Source organism: Lynx rufus, unplaced genomic scaffold (assembly GCF_022079265.1).
Source record: "Lynx rufus isolate CCGP_SWC_20201006 ecotype Redwood Valley unplaced genomic scaffold, mLynRuf1.p SCAF_19, whole genome shotgun sequence".
NCBI lineage: Eukaryota > Metazoa > Chordata > Mammalia > Carnivora > Felidae > Lynx > Lynx rufus.
Genome location: NW_025814833.1, coordinates 18,698,941 through 18,721,039, shown reverse-complemented (window position 1 = coordinate 18,721,039; position 22,099 = coordinate 18,698,941). Strand labels below are relative to the sequence as shown.

The window sequence follows — 22,099 nt, the reverse complement described above, 5'->3', positions numbered from 1 at the left end:
AGTAGGGAAATTGATTTTACTCAGGCTATTGCAATAGGGAAAGCATTCCAGATCGGAAGACCAGAGTGAGCAAAGTGGATTTTGCCTTGGACTTCTATAGGAGGAGTGGATAGGGACATGTGGGATGGTTTACAGTTGGGATTGTTTTGTACTCTGAGGAAGTCTCCGTCAGTCACCTGAACAGGAAATGTTTATGTCTGTGTCTAGCTAGTTGAAGGAGAACAAATAGTTCTCACCTCAGCTAATTATTTATGAGACAAAGAACAGGCAGTTTTTAAAGTCTGTATTTGGTCTTTTGGCAGGTTCCAGCAAAAGGGGAAAGGTCTGTGTTTTGTCTTGTTACAGGTAAACAAAGGAGTTTTATGCAGTTCTTATGGGAGCCATGAGAAAGGGTGGACAGAGCCAAATCTATAAGTCATATGGGAAAGGGTTTCTAATGCAGTTATTTTTGTTTTTTGTCTATTTTGCAGTAAGCCATTTCCCAAAACATAGAAGAGTGAGAGGATTTTGGAAAAAAAAAAAGGTTGGGAAGATTTCTGGTGTTTTTTTTTAATACTTCTTTATTTATTTTGAGAATACGAGAGAGAGAGAAAGAGAGCAAGTGGGGTAGGGGCAGAGAGAGGAAGAGAGAAAATCCAAAGTAGACTCCACACTGTCAGCACAGAGCCCAACGTGGAGCTCAGTCTCACAAATCATGAGATCGTGAGCTGAACCAAGATCAAGAGTTGGATGCTTAACCGACTAAGCCACCTAGGCACCCAAATGATTGGGAGGATTTCTTAACCAGCAGTTTTCCAGGAGCATGGGGCTGAGGTCAAGTCCAACATCGTCAGCAGCCATCTGAATGAGGAAGTTTATCCAGTAGTGGAGGGTACTGAATTCCTGCAGGTCGGATGCCAACATAGAGCACAGGAACAAAAAGGGTGGGTGGACAGAACTAAAGAACACTCACGTCAGCCTTTATCTCCTTTACGATTTTGCAAAAGTCTGGCCTTGGGAGAAAGTGGCATTTCTTTTAAATTCATTCTACAAGATCTGTCTCCACAAAGTTGAAGTGAAGAAAAAAAAGGTATTTTCTAGTCCAGTGTCTGCTGAATATATGACCATACAAACAACATATAGCTGAGGTTCCTGAGTGGCTCAGTCAGTGGAGCATCTGACTCTTGGTTTCAGCTCAGGTCATCATCTCACAGTTCGTGAGATTGAGCCCTGCATCAGGCTTGGAACTGACCGCATCGAGCCTGCTTGGGATTCTCTCTCTCTCTCTCTCTCTCTCTCTCTCTCTGTCCCTCCTCCGCTCATTCTCACTCTTTGTCTTTCTCAAAATAAATAAATAAACTTAAAAAAGACCTAACAACATATAGCTGATTGATATTACACAACTTAAGCCTATCATGACGATGATTTAACCCAGATCATGCAATGACTATAGCTTCACCTCCCTGGGCTCCAATTTCTTATTTGAAAAATAAGAGAGCAGCGTCTGGGTGGCTCAGTCTGTGAAGCGTCCGACTTCAGCTCAGGTCATGATCTCACGGTCCGTGGGTTCGAGTCCTGCGTCGGGCTCTGTGCTGACAGCTCAGAGCCTGGAGCCGTCTTCAGATTCTGTGTCTCCCTCTCTCTCTGACCCTCCCCCGTTCATGCTCTGTCTCTCTCTGTCTCAAAAATAATAAATAAACATTAAAAAAAGAAAAATAAGGGAGTTGGCTTTGTATAGGTTGAAAAATAATTTTTCCTCTAACCTTCTAAGCTCTTGGCTGAGGCAACCACCCCCCTGCAGCTATAATAAAAAGCCAGATGAACAGGAGGAGGGAAAAAACAAAGAAGTTTAATAACATGTATGCTCCCTGCGTACACAAGAGAGACCCAGGAGAACTGAGGAACTCCTGGAATGGCCCAGGTCACCACTTTAAATACCATCTCCAGCTGAAGACAAAAGATGTTGGGGGATAGGGAGCCCAAGTATGGGAGGCTGTCAGGCAAAGCACAGTGAGGGAGAGTATGGTTGGTACACAGATCTAAGTCCCCGCCTCCTCCAACTGGTAAGAGTTTCTAGAAATGTAGGCACATCTTTCTGGTACAGAGAGGGAGCCACCCTTACGGATGGAGACTTCCTTATAAATGTAAATGTCCCTTACAAAAGGGTAACTTCCATGCAGGTTTTCTGTGTCTGCTGTTTCTTCAAGATGATCCTTATGCCAAAGAACCCGTACTGTGGGGTGGCAAATTCAACTCTCCTTCAGCTTTAAACCCTTTGGGGAGTGGAGGACAGATAGCGAGCAGTGAAACACATTTTACAAATTAAATCTTACCCAGAAGGCACAAACGTAAAACAGATAAAAGGCACATCTCTCCAGATACAATGGGGGAGGGGTGTCAGATTCCTGCCACACCTCCGCTAGTCTTTCCTTTTCCTTTCCTTGTATTCCATTCTCCTCTGAGCTGCTAAAACTTTGACAAACAAGGGGTGATGCTCCATACGACTGGCTTGTCTCTAAGGTTCCCTCCAGCTGTGTACATTATGTGTCAGTGAATTCGAATTCTGCAGTTAAGGAAGAGCAAATAACCATTCCAAGTAAAGTGGACCTATTTTTGCAAAAGGGGTGTATACTCTTGGAAAGTGGTTGAAATGCACGTCTGTAAAATTTGTAACCACTTTGCCATTTAAAGTACCTGCCGAGAAATCTGTTGTAATTCAAATAATTAATTCCCAGTTTTCTGCCTTATAAGTTTGGATTTTTGACATGTACATAACAATAACAGTCTGCACTTAGAGAGCATTTACAATTTCAAAATACTTTAATGCCTTTTTTCCACATAACAGTTTTATGCTGTAGCAGCTATTGTTACCCTTGTTTTACACTTGAAAAGGAAAAAACAAGAAGGTTAAGAAACTGGGCTTGCATAATGGACAGAACTACAGGCAGAGCTGAAAGGAGGATCCAGTCTTTCCTTAGTGTTAGCTCAATACCCTTCTTTGAGCCTTTTCTTTCTTCTTTTAAAAATTCTTTTCTCAAGGCCAATTGTTTAACAGCTGTCTTGATTAGTGCATGAATGCGTGTGGTCAAATGTATATCTTTTCGATAAGAGTACTTTGCAAATATTACATTTCCCTCCAAAGATCTAGGTTCAGCAAGACTATCCCTCCTCCTTAAAGCAGAGTGGGTGCGCGCGCGCACACACACACACACACACACACACACACACACACACCGACTCACATATATACATACCCCTTGGGAATTGAAAGTTAACAGCACAAATGTACTTTTCATGACCTCCTTTGATTGTAGACCTAGCTGGAGAGGGGGGTGTGTGTGTTGCTTGTTTTTTGGGGTTTGTTGTGGTTGGAATGTTTTGTTTTACCTGCTGCATATTTATATTGGAGGCAATTTATTCAATGACAATTGTGGACCTTGAATAAAAGCCTGAATTCGAAATTTACTTATCATTTTACTTGATATTTATTTCACAGACCCAGTCAGTAGGTAAGATTCATTTTGTGGTCCAAAAGTAAAGAACTGCACCAACCCCACCCAGGTAATCACTGTGCGTTCAGACGGAACACAGTCCTGCAGTATAATTCTGTGGTTCTTCAATATTGGTTCATAGGACATGTGGATATTAAAATGCACTCAGCTGCCCTTTGAGTCAACCCATAGTTTCAGTATCTTTTACTTAAAGGATATTAGAGCCCAGGACATTGTGGTGGAATTGGGAATAATTCATATAAGCACAACAAACCACATGAATAAAATAGTAATGCACTAACAAAGACAACAATGTTGGGAGCGTAACATTATTATTTTTAAAGATTGATGGCAAATTACAGTAAATGTTTCCTATAATGCTATATAGATGTTTCTCTAATACAAGGTTTCAGGGGGCCCAGCTAGAGTGCTGCAGCTTGTTTTCAACTATATTAAATCACTTTATCAATATACTTCAGTTTTAACAAAAGCTTTTCTAAAGCATACTGGAGACCTGACTTCTGAAACAGATTTATGGAAAGGGTTCACTATGCTAAAAGGCAAACTTATTTACGGTATAAAAAATTCATGTTAAATGTTCTTGGTCATATATGTTTAATGTTTCATTCTTGTTTCATTTTAATCCTCATTTTACTTTTGTTTGTTTGTTTAACTAATACACACCTTTCCTGTGATGCCGTGCAGAATATGTCTACCCTGTGGTCCCTCTAGCCTAATAGTATACATCTGACAGGGGCACTAAGTGGTGTTCTAGGAATGGCTGATTGATTCTCCTGGAAAAGTCCTTCAAAAGCTAGGGGATCTTCCCATAACATCTTTATAACATCTTTGTTTTGGAGGGGGAGAAACAGTGCATTATAGAAATTTACAAACCATGTGTAGATCTAATTCTCTTGAGTATCTGTTTATATCATTCAGCCTATATTATTTTTGGAGTAAGTTTGAACATTTACTAGCTTTTGCATGAAGTCAAAGGTGGTTCTACTATGTAAAATTTACTTTTGAAAATAAAATCATAGAGTTGCAGGATTTGACGTACAAGTCTGCATTTCCCTTTGTATAACTTTTGCAATCCCGTAGATGATAGTAACATATCCCTTTTTAGCCTTCACTTTTCTACTACTCTGAGCCTTTGGCTTTACTTCCGAACTCTTCTTGTAGCTCTGTTTTCCCTTAGTCATTTTGCTTGCCTTTTCCTATGTCCATTGTACATCCCACCAAAGGTATCTTGACCAGAACTGTACACAGACACCGTATTCCCATCACCAGTGGTTCAGAGAGATGGAAGAATAAACGTATAAAAGTTAGATTGTAGGAGAAATGATTCTTGGTCACCCCAAACTCTCCATTCAAATAACATCAAGGGAAGAAAAAATGAGATCTTAGTATTCACAAACATAGAAGCTCATGATTTTTAATGCTATATGAGTCAAGATGCTATTTTCACTGCACTAAGTACTGTGGAAAGTTCACAAATGAAGCAGAAGGCATAGCTTTTGCCCTTGCGAAAGATCCTATTCAATAGGAGAGCGGGACAAAACATGCATACATGCACACACAGCGCAAAATCACATGCAACCAACTATTGTACAGAAATAGAAATGAGATGGTTAGGTGATTAAGAGGCTTAAAAGAAAAAAGATGAATAGATGATTGTTATTATAGAAACAGTTTGAGCTGGACCTTGAGAAACAAGAAAAAAATCAATCCACGTTGACCTTAAAGAGTGCGTATTTAGGAGAATGGAATAATAGAGTAGTGGGGGGAAATGCAGATGGTAATAGCCTAAGTGGTAAATGGATAATGAAGCAATAGAGGCAGCAGATGGAGACAGCTTGGCAAGGAAAGGAAGGAGATAAATAGTATGATAACAAGATGAAGGGGCAGTTGGGTCATCTTATTTTTTTTTTAAAGAGAGACTTGTGCTTGTTTGAAGACAAAGAGCAAGATACCAGTAGAGAGGGAGACATTGAGGATGCCAGTAAGGAAAGACCAAAGTCTTGACAGGAGAAGAGAGGAAGAAGGAGCCTCAGAGAGAAACTCAGGCACCAAATTTTATGGCACACTGAGTATGCGCGAGGCATTTTGACATTGCAGAAGGGAGAGGTAGGAGTTCCAAAAGAAGACACAGTAAGTGTTCAATACATGCTACTATCTATCATGATAAATATCACTATTGTTGTTATTAGCAGTGCTCTGTAGTGACTTTTGCTTGCAGGAAGAATTTTAAATTTGATATTATTGAAGATGTTTCTGGGTTCCTTAAAGGTAGAAATCAAAAAGGCTATACTGATATGACAGCCCATGAGAACTGGTGCCTATGCTGGCTGTTTCTTTTTCCAGAGGCCTGGCTCAAGAAGACATACAACTGTTACCCGCAACTATGGGATAGGTGGCTTATAATGTAATCGTCTTTATTAAATGCCCAGTTGGTAGATGGCAGGAATTTAGACAGACATGACTGCTCCGTTCTCTGGGCACTTACATTCTAAGATACAAAAGGGGGTGCTGGATAAATTGAGCTGTGACCAGCCCTCCTGCCACCATCCCCAAGTTCAGAAGGATGTGATCATAATAACCTACATATAACCGACATCTAACATTGTATGAAAATATAGGAAATAGGCATCCCTGTGGTGTACTACCAGTTACGTGTTCTAAAATACTGGCCAGGAGACAGTTCAGCTTCTCTGTAGCAGATGACCCTCCAAAACCACCTGGAAACACATCAAAACTCTTATGACACTTTGTGATAGTTTGTGTGTATGTGTGTGTAGGCTATGCATGCCAATTTATGACTTATAACCATATTTTCTGAAAGAGCTTTATTGAGCTACAATTTACATACTGTATAATTCACCGATTCAAAGTGTGCGATTCGCTGATTCTTAGCATGTTCAGAGTTGTGTAACCATCATCACTGTTTAAGTCTAGAACATTTTCTAATTCCTAGAACACCGAAAAGAAACCTCGTAGGCATTGGCAGTTACTCCATATCCGCACTTCTCCCCAGCCCCTGGCAACCACTAATCCTGGTTTTATAGATTTGCCTATGTGTACATTTTATATAAATGGAATCATATAATGTGTAGTCTTCTGTGTCTGGCTTCTTTCAGTTAACACAGTGTTTTCAGACTTTGTCCATGTTGTAGCATGTACCAATACTTAATTCCTTTGTATGGTTGAATAATATTCCACTGTAGGACTATACCATATTTTGTTTATCAACTCAACAAGTGATGGACCTTTTGTGGATTTTCACTTTTTTGGCTATTATGAATAATGCTGCTATAAACATTCATGTACAAGTTTTTGTCAGAACACCTGTTTTCAGTTTTTTTGAGGGAGTCACTGGTAAAAGGATGCCAGTTTCTCCACGTTTTGTCTATCGTTTTAATTTTAGCTGTCTTAGTGAGTATGAAGTGGTATCTCATTGTGCTTTTAACTTGCATGTCCTAATGATATTGAGCCTCTTTTCCTGTGTTCATTGGCCATTCTTTGGAGAAAGAACTATTCAGATCCTTGGCCTGTTTTTCAATTGGTTTATTTGGTTTTTTATTGATGAGTTTGTAAGGTTTCTTAACGTATTCCAGATACAAGTCTCTTATCCAATATATGATTTGAAAATATTTTTTCACTTTCTGTAGGCAGTTTATTCACTTTCTTGATGGTGTCCTTTGAAGCACAGAAGTTTTTAATTTTGATGAAGTCAAATGCATCTATTTTGTTTTTTGTTGTATGTGCTTTTGATATCATATCTAAGAAACTATTGCCAAATCCAAGGTCAGAGAGATTCACCCCTGTGTTTTCATCTGAGAATTTTATAGGTTTAGTTCTTAAATGTAGATATTTGATCCATTTTGAGTTAATTTTTGTATATGGTGTGAGGGAGCCATTTAACTTCCCTCTTTTGCTTGTGGATATCCACTTGTCCCTCACCACTTGTTGAAAAGGCTATTCTTTCCCCCATTGAATTGTCTTGGTGCCCTTGTTGCAATTAGGTTGACCATAAATGTGATATTTTATTTCGTGATTCTCAATTCTGTCCCATTGATCAATATGTCTGCCGTAATACCAGTACCATTACTGTACCTGTAATAAATTTTGAAATCAGGAAGTGTGAGGCCTCTAATGTTTTCCTATTTTTTTTCACAGATGGCTTTAGTTATGCTGGGTTCCTTGAATTTCCACATGAATTTTAGTTCGGCTTGTGTACTTCTGGAAAATGGGACTTAGAATCTTTTTTTTTTAATTTTATTTTTTATTTTTTAAAATTTACATCCAAATTAGTTAGCATAGTGAAACAATGATTTCAGGAGTAGATTCCTTAATGCCCCTTACCCATTTAGCCCATTCCCCCTCCCACAACTCTTCCAGCAACCCTCAGTTTGTTCTCCATATTTATGAGTCTCTTCTGTTTTGTCCCCTTCCCTATTTTAATATGATTTTTGTTTCCCTTCCCTTATGTTCATCTGTTTTGTCTCTTAAAGTCCTCATATGAGTGAAATCATACGATTTATGTCTTTCTCTGAATAACTAATTTCACTTAGCATAACACCCTCCAGTTCCATCCACGTAGTTGCAAATGGCAAGATTTCATTCTTTTTGAGTGCTGAGTAATACTCCATTGTCTATATATACTACATCTTCTTTATCCCTTCATCCATCAATGGACATTTGGGCTCTTTCCATACTTTGGCTATTGTTGATAGTGCTGCTATAAACATGGGGGTGCATGTGTCCCTTCGAAACAGCACACCTGTATCCCTTGGATTAATGCCTACTAGTGCAATTGCTGGGTTGTAGGGTAGTTCTATTTTTAGTTTTTTGAGGAACCTCCATACTGTTTTCCAGAGTGGCTGCACCAGCTTGTATTGCCACCAACAATGCAAAAGAGATCCTCTTTCTCCGCATCCTCGCCAACATCTGTTGTTGCCTGCGTTGTTCATGTTAGCCATTGTGACAGGTGTAAGGTGGTATCTCATTGTGGTTTTGATTTGTATTTCCCTGATGATGAGTGATGTGGAGCATTTTTTCATGTGTCGGTTGGCCATCAGGATGGGACTTAGAATCTTCATGGGGATTGCATTGAATCTGCAGATCAGTTTAGGAAGTATTGCCATTTTAACAATAGTAAATCTTGTAATCCATGAATATGGATGTGTTTCCATTTATTTAGATCTTCTTCAGTTTCTTTCAATGATGTTTTGTATTTCTCAGGGTACAAGTCTTACAAGTTTTTTGTTAAATTCATCCCTGGTTTTTATTCTTTTTGATATTATATATAAGTGGAAACCCTTTCTTTTAATTTCCTTTTTTGACTTTTCAGTGCATGTTTCCATATTTATTCATTAAGCTTTGAATATGGGTTTTTTTTTGTTGCTAATGGGAATATTATTTTCTTTTAAGGAGGTATTTTATGCCATGCTAACCCATGACTCTGAGTAAATGTTTGAATATCTAATATGTGATGATAAATTTGAGTTTCATATTCTAGTTTTCACCGAAGAAATTCAAAGAGATTGGCTACTCCGTGTACTATTGGTAATAATCAACATACTGTTCTACAAACATAATTTGTGTTTCAGTATATGAGATTGTATATCATGTCAGGAGAGCCAGAAAATTGGAAACCAATGTTTGTGAATACCACTTAGTGGTCATTATAACACACCAGAAGAACTGTGAAATTTTTTAGGAAAAGTGGAAATCTTGTGACAAAATTTAAAGAAATACTTGTACAAAGAGAATTATGTCTCTTAAGTGATAATATGTTCAACAAACAGATATACAGAGTCAGAATGCAATTCAAAATTAGTCCTTTAATTAATGGTGAGATTTTAACAATACCATTTCACTTCTGTCTGAGAAGGTGTATGTAATACTAGATGAGCTACTGTCCTGGAATGTAAAGTCTCAGTTTCTGAACATAACTGTTTACACTTACACACTAATGTATTTCTCAAGTGTAATATTCGTTAATGCACTTTTCCACACAATCAGCTATCTGTTATCAGTATCAGGAAGGTGGGGGTATTTTATTTCTAAACATATTTTATTCACAGCTAATTCCTAAAGGGTTCCATGTGGCGATAGTTTCAGTTCTTCCACTAACCCTTGTACCAAAATGTCAAAATAAGTGATCAACATTACTAAATAAATTATTAAGATTACTATTTTATTAATTCATCCAAACAGTATTTACCAAGTGCCTACTATGTATACAAGGTTCATTCTTCCTTTTTTTTTTCTCCTACCTACTCCTGGGTTATAGAACCAATATAAAAAGCATGTGTAATACACAACCTGGAAAATCTGTCCCTGAAGAATTAAGAGTTGAATACGTATTTTTCTTCAATGGTTCATATAAGGAGAATCATACAAAGTTACTTAGATGGAAAGGGTAGGGTAAGTTTTCACTGTCCCCTTTAGATTTCTTCATGGCTTTTGATCATAGGGATTAGGGCTTGATTTCACACCCCCAATTTGTTTGAAGCACGGATTCTCTAAATTTCACAAAGATTTGTTACTATGAAATAATTATTATGTTTGAAGGAGCAAAAAGAAGATGGCACTTAAGCCGTGAACCACATTCTAGGACTAATTCAGGTGAAAGACCACCCCAAAAGCATTTATTGATGTCTTTTGAAGACTTTGAATGTGCTATTGGCTGAAGTGAAAGGCAACTATGATCTTAAGGCATATTTCTTTTACGTGCCTTTGGACAGCATTCCCTTCAGTTAATAAAGCAGTATCTTCTTAGCTTAGATAGCTTTTATGGAATTTGCAAATGCCTTTAAAAGACTACTAAGATTGCCGTTACGGACAATACCACAGCCTTTAACCTAGTCATTTTTACATAAGGACCTGGTATTGGAATCCTTTTAGTGACCACGTGTCAGTATCTTCTACTAATGTTTCACTGAGTTTTGTGCAGAATCATTAAGCCCGGTCTAGCTGCATTAAGTAGAAAAGATAAATACTTGTGTATGTCCAGAATATAGTCACTTACCCCCGTCTTATAAGGATGATTTTGTTAGTAATTATGTTATTAGTATTCAGGTATATGTCTGAGTCTAGATATAATGAAGCCTTAGTTTAGTCGGTAGAGCCACTGCACACGGTGTCTGTCACCAGGCCTGTGTATTTACCTTCCAGGTAGCTTGACCTTTTCGTTTTGAACTAAGCAACCATCAGTTAGCTTGCCATCCTTCAACACGGCCTATCTGCCATTGTTTTTTACCACTCAGCAGTTGATGCCTGTGTTGCAACCTATAAAGAGAGTGTTTAGCTCAAACTAAATTGGTGGATATTGGTGAGACTGTGATAAGTACAGTACTGCACAGTTTGATATGATCCATGGCAGCCCGCACTTGCTCTTGGATTTGTGCAAGGGCGTGTTCTGTTACTGGAGAGTTTGGTCTTCCTAGACCTTCCGATATGCTGTAGGAGTGTAACTGGTTAAACGACAATTAAAACATGAATTATTACAAAAACCATACCTGAGTGCCACATTTTAACTCTGCTGCTGACACTTCGCAACTGAAGGATCAGGGTCAATGTTAAGTTTGACCACACCTACCCCACTTACTTATATTGGTGCAGAATGTTTTTAGGAAATCACATCACATATTGTTTGCCTGCATGTAATTTTCTTCTCTTTCGCTTCCCCCTTTGAGCTACATTAAGAAAAAAATTAAAGATTAAATTGACTAATAATCAACTACATCATAACCCATAACAAATTTTGAGAGAAGATAAAATGGAGCAGGTTGTTTAGTGATGTAGATTGCTAACAGGGAGATGCCTTCCTTTCTGATGCACTCAACTCTAAAGGTTAGAGGTTGAGAAATTTTCCATTTGCAAGCTGTGAGAATTTCTCTTCGACACCAAATTGCTGCAACTCGCTTGCTTTGCTATTTTTATTTAAATTATAGTCCACATGTTCATTCATGTTGTCATGTCTCTTCATCTATCTTGTTTTAACTCTGATGCAGGATCTCAAAGGGTAAGACCATCTTTTAAAATCATTTTTTATAAATGACTTAGCATATATGCTTCAGATATTTACTAGTGCTAGGAACTGGGAAACTCCAACAACACGACTTCATGAGTTTCTTTTGATTTAGTGAATAACATTTAAGTAGCCTCATTATGCAGTATATGATGCTATAAAGTGCAGAAGGGAAACACGGTGTAGCATTTGGTAAGGCTCGTATATAAAGGTTAATGTCCATCAGCCAGTTTTGCCCTGATTTTTTTTTAATGACCGCGTCTGCATTCATTAAAGGTCATTCATAGCACCGTTAAAATAGTGTTTGTCAAACCTAATTTTAAATTATTTTATATTTATAATATTGTTTGCACAACCAAATGATGCATTTTAAGAAGTGATAAGAGCCCCTGATGAGGATGGCAGTTGAACCAACTGAACATTAAGTTGAAAGTGGAAGTATCCACATAAACACGGTCTATTAATTGTCTGCTCTTTCAAGACATTTGTCAGCTCTGGGACCTTAGGAGTTAAATGTATAATCAACCCTTTGGGGACAAGACTGTTCTGTCTCACATGGGAAAAAGTAACTTTCAATGAAAAATAAGGTCCTCAGTTGGTGATTTATCATCTCAAAGGGCATATTTTATTATAAATGTCAATTCCACAAAATTATGTGTCCTGTAATACATAATTATGTTCAAAATTGCATTTGAAATCTATTATTAACAGTTAACAGTGAACATTCTTAAAATAGTTATTACTCTTGGCCTTAACACAAAAAGCAATAATGGAGGTATTTTAGGGAGTTAAAAGCTGCAAGGCATTGGCCTCTGAATAAAGCCACTGCAGGTGTGTTTCTTAATGGGCTGTTAATTTTATAGCAAGTGAACACAAAGGACAGAGACCATGTGTGTTTTTAAACTGTGTTTGGTGTGGAGAAAGAGTTGATGGCTGAAAAATATAAAGGCCGTGTGGAAAGAGGCCAAATTGAATTCCCCCCTGAGGTGCAATCCTGTGGCTTAGAGTCAAGGCAAACTAATTCTTGCCCCTCCTCTTCTATCCCTTCCCTCCCCCCTCCACTCAACAGAGAATTCCACAGAAGCATATAGTAATAGAGTACCTCAGAAATAATTAGAAAATTTGGAAATAAATAATAAAGACCTTCTTGTCCAAACTCAGCACCCTCTCACACTAACTAGCTCCTTTTAGGCTTCTTGTATTTGCTACTGGCATTGTCTGAGTCACCCAAACTCACAACCATGGAGTAAGTTTTGACCCTCCCTCAGCCCCCATACCTAGTGTCCCAGTGTCCTAACAACCTTGCTTCTCAGTGTGTATGCTGTGTACCATGCAACACGGGCATTACTTGGGAACTTGTGACAAATATCCGACCTCAGACCTACTTTATCATAACTGCATTTTAAAAAGACGCCCTTCTTAAGCACATTCAAGTTTGAGAAGCGCTGCTCTAGAATCTTCCTTTATATTGTCTTCTTTATTTTTTTCTTCTTCCTGAGAAAATAACTTTTATTATTATAAATAAGTCTCTTTATATTTTAGATATACTTTTGACTTTTGGTAAAAAAAATGTCTTTAGATTTTACTTTTTAATTCAGAGTGATGACTCTTACCTTGTGACGCAAGCATTTAGTTCATTGCTCTTTATTTTTTTATAATTTATCTTCCATCTTCTTTATGTTTTCCGATTGATCCATCTAGTCTGTGCCTTCCCTGTCTTGCCTTAGTTTAGATAAGTTATTTTTTATCTCCATATTATTTTCTCTATGCTAGTGTGAAAAATAAATTTTTATTTTTTTAGTATTTATGCTTGAAAGTACAATAAGATTTTTAAAATGTATAATAATCTGAAGTTCATTGATATTTGTATCATTCTTTAGGATAACCTGGTTTTATACTTCTTCAATAATATGTGATTTTTTTAACTTTATTGAGGAAGAACTGACAAATATAGTTGTATATATTTAAAGTAGACAATGTGATGATTTCATATACACATACAATGTAGAAATGATCAAACAGGTCAGGATAATTAACACATCCATCACCTCACACTCACATAGTTAACTTTTTTGGTGTGGTAAGAATGCTTAAGATCTACTCTCAGCAACTTTCAAGTGTGTAATACCATCTTGTTAACTACAGTCGCCATGCTCTATGTCAGATTGTCAGAGCTCCTGCTTATAACTGAAAATTTGTACCCTTTGACCTACATCACCCTGTTACCCCCTCCCTCCAGCCCTGGCAACCATTCTAGTCTCTGTTTCTATGAGATTGGCTTTTATTCTTTTCTACATTCCACGCATAAGTGATGTCATATAGAATTTGACTTTCTCTGTCTTGTTTATTTTACTTAGCATAATGCCCTCCAGCTTCATCCATATTTTTGCAATTGGGAGCACTTCCTTCTTTTTTGTGGCTGAATAATATTTCATTGCCTGTGTGTGTATATGCACATACATATATACACACAATGGAGTAGTGTGTGTGTGTGTGTGTGTGTATGTGTGTGTGTTTGTGTGTATCACATTTTCTTTATCCATTCATCCATCAAAGGATATTTAGATTGTTTCCATATCTTGGCTATTATGAATAATGCTGCAGTGAATGTGGCTGTGTAGATATGTCTTCAGGATCCTGATTTCAGTTCCTTTCCATATATACACAGAAGTTGGATTGCTATATCGTATGGTAGTTCTATTTTTTTGAGGAACCACTGTACTGCTTTCCAAAATGACTGTACCATTATTGCATACCCACCAATGGCATATAAGGGTTCCCTTTTCTCCATATCCTTACCAACATTTGTTATTTCTTATCTTTTGATACTAGTCAACCAAACGGGTATGAGGTGCTATCTCATTGTGGTTTTGACTTGCATTTCCCCAATGATTAGTGATGTTGAGTACCTTTTCATACACCTATTGGCCTTTTTTGGAAAAATGTGTGTTCAAGTCCTTTGCCCATTTTTACATTGGATTATTTGCTATTTTGCTATTGAGTTGGATTATTTGCTTTTTTTTTTTTTCTTTACTATGGAGTTGTATGAATTCTTTGTGTGTTTTGGATAGTAATCCCTTATTAGATATATGGTTTGCAAGTAATTTTCTCCCATTCTGTAGATGGCCTTTTCAATTTATTTAATTGTTTCTTTTGCTGTACAGAGCTCTTTAGTTTGGTGTAGCCCCACTTGTTTATTTTACAGGTGACTGGACTGTACTTATTCCACGTGAACTGTTGAGCCCACTGTAAATTTAGATCTTTAGGTCATTTCACCTGAATTATTGTTCCATAATTCTCTATCATCCTTGTGTTTCCACCTCTAAATCATTCTACCTTCTGCCTCAAGATTAGTTTTTCTAATGTATCCAAATATCTCCCTTCTTCTTAAAAACTTTAATGACTCTCCTCTTTTTTTTTTGGTACAAAGTATTCCTTTCATGTGGAAAATTCTTGTCAACAGCTCTGTTGAAATCTTCTCTTCCCTTTAAGGCCCATCTTCAATACTACTTCCCATAAATACCCTTTTCTAAATCATTCATTCATTCATTCATTCACTCATTGAATAAATATGTATGGATCACATACTATTTGCATACATTCTTCTAGTTACTGGGGATAAAGCAATGAACAAAACAGCCACAGCCTCATGGAGCTTATAGTCTCTTGGGAGAAAATAGGCAATAAACAATAAACAAGTAAAACATGTGGTATGTTAGGGATGTAAGTACTAAGAAGAAAAATAAAGGAAGATAAAGGGCATAGAGACTGCTAGGAATGAGGAGTATCCTCCAATCAAATACTCCTTACTCCTTTGAATACCCAAATCATTTATTTTCCTTTACAACATGGTTATTTGTGCATTTATCCTATTTCTTCTCTTATATTCAGAGCTCCTTGAGAGCAAGAAGCTCATCTTGCTCATCTTTGTATTGCCTGCATTTAACCATTTAAATTTAACCATTTAATAATGATTAAAATGAATCAAGTTATGGAAATAAATGTAACAGTAATGCAAGAGAAGGGAGATACTGGTATAGTGGTTGGTTAGGGAAGTCTTCTTGGAAGATCATTTGTGTAAAGCCCTGAAATATGGGTAGGGTGGTGGAAAAAAGACCTTAGTAAGTCATTTTGATATTTTTGTCCTGAAAAACTAAAAATCATTGCTTTATAAATTACGATTAATATTATCTGTAATTTTCTTTACCTTTAAAACCAGTGTTTCAGAAGGGACGGGCGATAGACACCGGAGAAGTTGACATTGGTGCACAAGTCATGCAGACCATTCCACCTGGCTTATTCTGGCGTTTCCAGATTACTATCCACCATCCTATATATCTGAAATTCAATATTTCTTTAGCCAAGGACTCTCTGCTGGGAATTTATGGCAGAAGAAACATTCCACCTACACACACTCAGGTATTTGATGTTATAGGTGTTTCTTGACCCTTTGGAGGGTGGTGGGATGAACAGTTCAGGGTTTGTGACTTGCAAAGTATGTGAGAATCAAAGGTGAAGGCAGACAGTTTTTGTAATGAGCAAATATCCAGAATAATCACACTCAAACAAATGAAAATAAAAATGACTGAGAAATATGCAATAGCATTTAGCAGAGCAGATTCAGAAAAGGAAGTTTAAGAAAATATTCTTGAAATTTGAATTGTGTTTCCTGGAATAAGATGATCATGAGCCATCCCGGCCCCCTCATCTTACTTAGCTTTTGGGACCACACCTCCTTCGCTGGCCCCATATGGTCTTGACCCCTTGTCCCAATGAAGAATGCAAATCAATAAGGGAAATGAGTCTAAAAGGCAGGTTTTATCTTATGGGTAGAAATTTTTTCTTGTTATTGTTAATAATAACTCAAATACATAAATCTTCTGTGGTTTAGAAAGCCCTTCTATAAACGCTAACCACCTCATTTCTCTCATTTTTCCCCCTTATCTCTTTCTTGCACGAACCCATTTGGGGCCTTGCTCCATCTAAGAAGTAGCGTAAGGAATCATAACCATCAGGGGATTGCTTTTTTTTTTTCCAACAGATACGACCATAGTCCAAATCTTACCTTCTGGATGGGAATAGGCAGGGAATTAGAATGCCATTCAAATGTGACTCTTAAAATGCCCAAGGAAATGTGTGCCATGTGCTTGTCCACTGATTAGGGGGGAAAAGGAGGGGGTTCTTTGAATATTTAAATATGCTACCACAAAGGTAGTAAATTACGAATGTCCTCAAATTTTTGACTGTTTATTTGTTTTAAAAACTGTAAAACTCTTAAATTTGTAGAGAAGATCATGATAACTTTTTTGAGGGGAATGTGTGGTTTCGAGTATCTTCTGATACTTTAGTAAAATATCAAGATTCTCTCGCATAGTGCCAAATACAATTTTTTTCTATTTCTTGGTTTATTTATTTTTAGACAATTATTTTGAATACTCCAAAACTGAAAGGTATTTTATAACATTTATAAATATAGTGGGTTTTTCAGAATTAATAAAATACTTTTGTGTTTAAGTATAATTAAGAACGAGTAACTTCCTCTTTCAAAGCAAAGAAGTGTGGAAGAGAGCAGTTGAAGTTAGAGATGTTCATTAGTCTAGAAGTAGAAGTAGTGGCTCAGATTTGCGTGTATTTGTTCCAGTTCGACTTTGTAAAATTGATGGATGGAAAACAGCTGGTCAAGCAGGACTCCAAGGGCTCTGACGATACCCAACACTCCCCTCGGAACCTGATCTTAACCTCACTGCAGGAGACAGGTTTCATAGAGTATATGGACCAAGGGCCTTGGTATCTGGCATTCTACAATGATGGAAAAAAGATGGAGCAAGTATTCGTGTTAACTACAGCAATTGGTAAGCTGCCTTGACTATTATTTTGAATTGACAGTATAATTCTAGAAAGACAGCAGTGATTAAAGTGATACAGATGTCATTTCAACCCATCGTTCATTCTGCCTTAAAGTCCTTATTCAAGATAGGTCACTACGAGAAAGGTTTATATTATTGTTGTCATTAATGTTGTTTAAATGCTGATTAAGGTTTTCTAAATGCTCCATTATTTGCTGCTTTGTAGGATACTTGCCATGTACCTTTTTATGTATTTTCGACAGGAATAGTTACCTGGATAATATTATTACCAAGGCTGCATAGATGAACAACTTCAGTGACAAAGGGAATAAGCAAGAGAATCTCTGTTCATTCAAGATCCATTAGAAAAGACAAAGCAAATAAATACCTTTTAAAATGGAGAAACTAGCACCAGTCCAGCTCTTCTTTAGAACAACCGATTCTAGAACCATTAAGGCTTCAAAAACCTACGAGTATTCAGAGAAGGGTCTTGAGGATAATAACTTGGACCACTCATAGCCCTTTCTTTTGGAATTTTTTAGCCCCGAGGGAAAACATCTCATAGACATAGTATTTTATTGTGTGAATCTTCCTAACACACATGTCTTTTAAAAGAAGGGAAAATATTTTACAGCTGTCCGTTTTCTATCCAACTCTCACCACTTTATCCTTTAGTTAACCTGTTCAACCATATGTTTAGGAAGATGTGTTGACTGTTAATAGACATACCATCTGCTCTTTATAACAATTATGTTCTATTTTTACTTGATGCTGAAGACCTTGACCCAGTAGAAAATGGTATTCCAGCCATAATATTAACAAAAACTTTCCTCTAAAGTAATCAGACTATAAAAATACACCGATTATTTTTTTTTCCCCTGGAGAAAAACTCCACAGATTTTACATCTTCAAAAGACAGCGTATTTGTTAAATTAGAAAAAAAAAATTGAAGTCCTGACACTTTTTTGCAACGCTAACAGACTCAATGGAGCAGATTTAATAGATGTACCTTTCATGATATTGTTTTTCTATCAAGGCCCAATTTTGGTAATGCAGATGCCAATGAGTCATGGGAAGTTGAGTTCCTCCTAAGAAATCAAACAGTTAGAAGATCTAAAATATTTGTGAAGATTTTCTCTCTTCCTGTTATCCTTACCAGTAAGCTCAAGTTAAAACACTAACCCAACTATTAACCTTTCAAAAATCAATAGACCCAGAAACATGCTTGAAGTTTTTTCCTGTCCCTTACTTCCTCCCAAAAAGAAGCTAATCTTTGAGATACAATTCCTATTATCCAGATATCACACTGTCAGTTTCATATGCAACAAACTATTTGCTTCTTCCTTATGCAAGTCACATTTTTTTCTACTTTTCTGTTGTGTTTTTTTTTTTAATGTTTATTTATTTTTGAGACAGAGAGAGACAGAGCATGAACAGGGGAGGGTCCGAGAGAGAGGGAGACACAGAATCCGAAGCAGGCTCCGGGCTCTGAGCTGTCAGCACAGAGCCCGACGCGGGGCTTGAACTCACAGACTGTGATATCATGACCTGAGCCAAAATCGGACGATCAACCGACTGAGCCACCCATCGGTTGTGTTTTTACGATTAGAAGTAACAGAAACACTTCTGCAATTCCACTTAAAGAGAATCCAAGTAAATTTCTGAAAAAAAATCACAAGTATTAAGTTATTTGCTCTAAATGCTCCCCATTAATTTTTTTATGTTTTTATAATTTAACTGCAGTAAAGAGAGGCTAATATATTTGATTAAACAATTTAAGCTTTGTATCAATTTGACTACGCTAAATGCTGTTCTTAGCTGTTCGTTCTCTATTTCATGATGTTAGAATCGGTTGATTGATCTTAACTCTATTTGGTCCACTACTAATAAGGATCAAGACAATATTAGCAATAAGCATTTATTGAATGACTAATATAGGCTAGCCACAGGCCTATATTAATATATGTTATTTTCCAGTAGTATAGACAGAGTTGTCAATATCCCCTAATCTCAGCCAACCTGCTCTATAACATGATAATATATACCACTTATGGAGTGCCATTCTGCCCCCAAACACTGTACCAAATGATTTACATTCAATAATCTTGTTTGATTCCCTTCACAACACTGATAGCATAGGTGTAGTGATATTTATATAATAAATAAGGAAATGGAGGCTTGAAATGAGTAAATAATCTGATAGAGTCTCACAGCCAACAAGTGGCAAAATTGAGATTTGAGACAACCAAGTATGTCTGACTCCAAAGCCCATGCCCTTCAGGCCATAATCATTCCATCAGATTATCCATTACCTTTAGTTTCTCCCATAAGAAAACCTGCCAGGAGCAAAACCCATCATCAGTGCAGATGGTGATATCGAGGGGCTTTAGACTCTAGAATAAAAGTAGAGTTTTATGCATAGAACTTTAAAATCATTCTCAACTCTAATGAACTGCAGTTGAAGAAGTGATTCTGAAGGAAGATTAAAAAGATAGAAGGCAAGAGGCACCTGGGTGGCTCAAACAGTTAAGCATCTGACTCTTGATTTCGGCTCAGGTCATGATATCACAGTTCATGAGTTTGAGCCTCACATGAGGCTCTGTGCTGACGGTGCAGACCCTGCTTCGGATTCTGTGTCCCTCTCTCTCTCCCCCTCCCCTCTGTCTGTCTGTCTGTCTGTCTCTCTCTCTCTCTCTCTCAATAAATAAATAAATAAAAATAAGCTTTGAAAAGGATAGAAGGCAAAATTTCATGGAAGCCAACATAAATAGAAAAACACATTATTTCTCATCATGAGTTACTTATGTGTTCCTGCTGTAGCCATCCTCCTCCTAGATTCCCTGGGCTGTCCTAGTGTCTCTTTGATACCCAGTGGAGGTGGCAGCTTCCAGATCCTCCCTATATTGCCTTCTCTTCTCATTTGCATTGCTGGTGTTAAGTTCTGTGCGGCAGTGTGGGCCCAGAGACAGATCTTAGATAAGTCAATAAGATGTAGGGATTTTTATTTATTTTGATAGCAAACTTTATTAAACATTTTTTCTACAATAGCTACATTCCCACAAGGCTGCTTGCATAAGGTTGTCAATAGGAGCTGGTGTGAAATTAAATTCAACTATATTTACCTTTGAAAGCTTCCTCCATGACCTCCTATTAACCATCCAGGGCAGGGGAAATCCAAATGTAGATTTAAGAACTGCCACTATCGCTTGGCACAAGAAACATAGATTAAATAGAAACTGGAGACGTAATTGTTCCGTCTTTGAATGGAAAAAACTCTGTGCCTTTTCAGCACCTTTTAAAGAAGTTAATGATTTTATGAAAATAACGAGTGTTTTAAGAAGTTAAAATGGTTAGCTCTTTGTCAAACGTTCCGTTCCTGTCAGACCAGTTGTCTCTCAGCAAATGCCACGTATAAATTTCTTATCCAGTTCAGTTTTCTAGCACAGGGATCAGAGAACAGATTATCATAAACCTGCAAAAAGCTATCTGATGTATTCACACAGGGGTGACAAGAAGAACCTCTTCTGAGTGATAATAGGGGGCTATCCACACAGTCCCTGGATTCATTCTCGGCTTTCTAAGAATTCCCCCCAAAACTAGATACCACTTTCTTCCTCTTGGCTTTTATTCTACCCAAGGCCGAACCCCAAGTCTAGATCAGAAGTTCTCTAACTATGGAAGTTTCCTATTTGAAGCATTGGTTCTCAGTGCCTTAATGAGGTGAGCCACCTGCAGGGTCACCTGAGGTTTTTGTTAGACTGTGGATTCCTGGGCTGCATCCTTCAGATTCAGTAGGTCTGGAGGGAAGCCTAGGCATCTACATTGTAAGTGTTTTGGGTGATCTACTGATCCAGGTGGTCAAAAGGCCACAATTGAAGAAATGCTATTTCTCGGCCCTCATTATGAATTCTCACAGCGGAGTAGAAGAAGCCAAGACCACTTCCTAGAATATCTCCTTCTAATTGGAAATAGCTTATGCAAGTGAAACGAGATGAAGTAGATAATTTGGATTGAAAAGGAAAAACTGGTACATACGAGAAGTGTGAGTTTAATGGGCCAGAACGTAAAACTCTGAATCCAAGAATGCTAAGTATGGAAAACTTCCAGAAAGAGTAATGAGAAGATGATATAAAAAAAAAAACTGAAAGAAGAAAGCACACATACCATAAGAGTTCATGGACTTGGAATTTGACTTTATTATACTCAAATACAATTTTAAACTAGAAATAATTTTTGTCATTGTCAGAGCCTGACTTTTGTATAACTTCCTACCTTTTCAGCCAAATTACTAACCACAAGACTTATCAAAGTTCTGTCGCACTGCACATCTTTATGTCACCAGAACTACCTATGGGCGCCTTTAAAGCCTTCTCAATTCCCTTGAAGCCTATTCTTCTCTAAGAATGGATTGAAGGGAAATTAGTGGCGGAGAACTGATAAGCATTTACAGTCAAGAAAGCATTTCTCAACAAAATACTTAGGTTCTAATGCTTTTAGTGGTGGTGAATTTAATATGAACACTTACTTTAAAAGCCTTCCATTGTCACTTATTAATGAAAATGAAATACTGATTATCATATTTAAGCTGTCAAGATAGTAGATTAAACATTTTAAGGTGCTAGAGAAGAAATTTTTTATTTGCTACAACCTAAACTTGAAAAATAAACAGTAGACTTAGTCTTTCGGGTTGCATTTTAAAGCCCGTTTTGCTTTTGAGAAATATCCTATAATTCTAGTACATTTTTAGC

The 22,099-nt window shown here is 37.2% G+C and overlaps 1 protein-coding gene across 3 annotated transcripts in view; it reads left to right on the top strand.

Moving 5' to 3' along the window:
* The window catches only part of TENM1 (teneurin transmembrane protein 1), a 555,347-nt gene that overhangs the window by 280,473 nt on the left and 252,775 nt on the right, over window positions 1-22,099 (top strand). For all 3 annotated transcript variants that reach the window (XM_047082126.1, XM_047082125.1, XM_047082124.1), the window contains exons 7-8: window positions 15,725-15,924; window positions 17,147-17,357. In XM_047082126.1, the coding sequence (XP_046938082.1) occupies window positions 15,725-15,924; window positions 17,147-17,357 (411 nt within the window). The remainder of the gene's footprint in view (window positions 1-15,724; window positions 15,925-17,146; window positions 17,358-22,099) is intronic.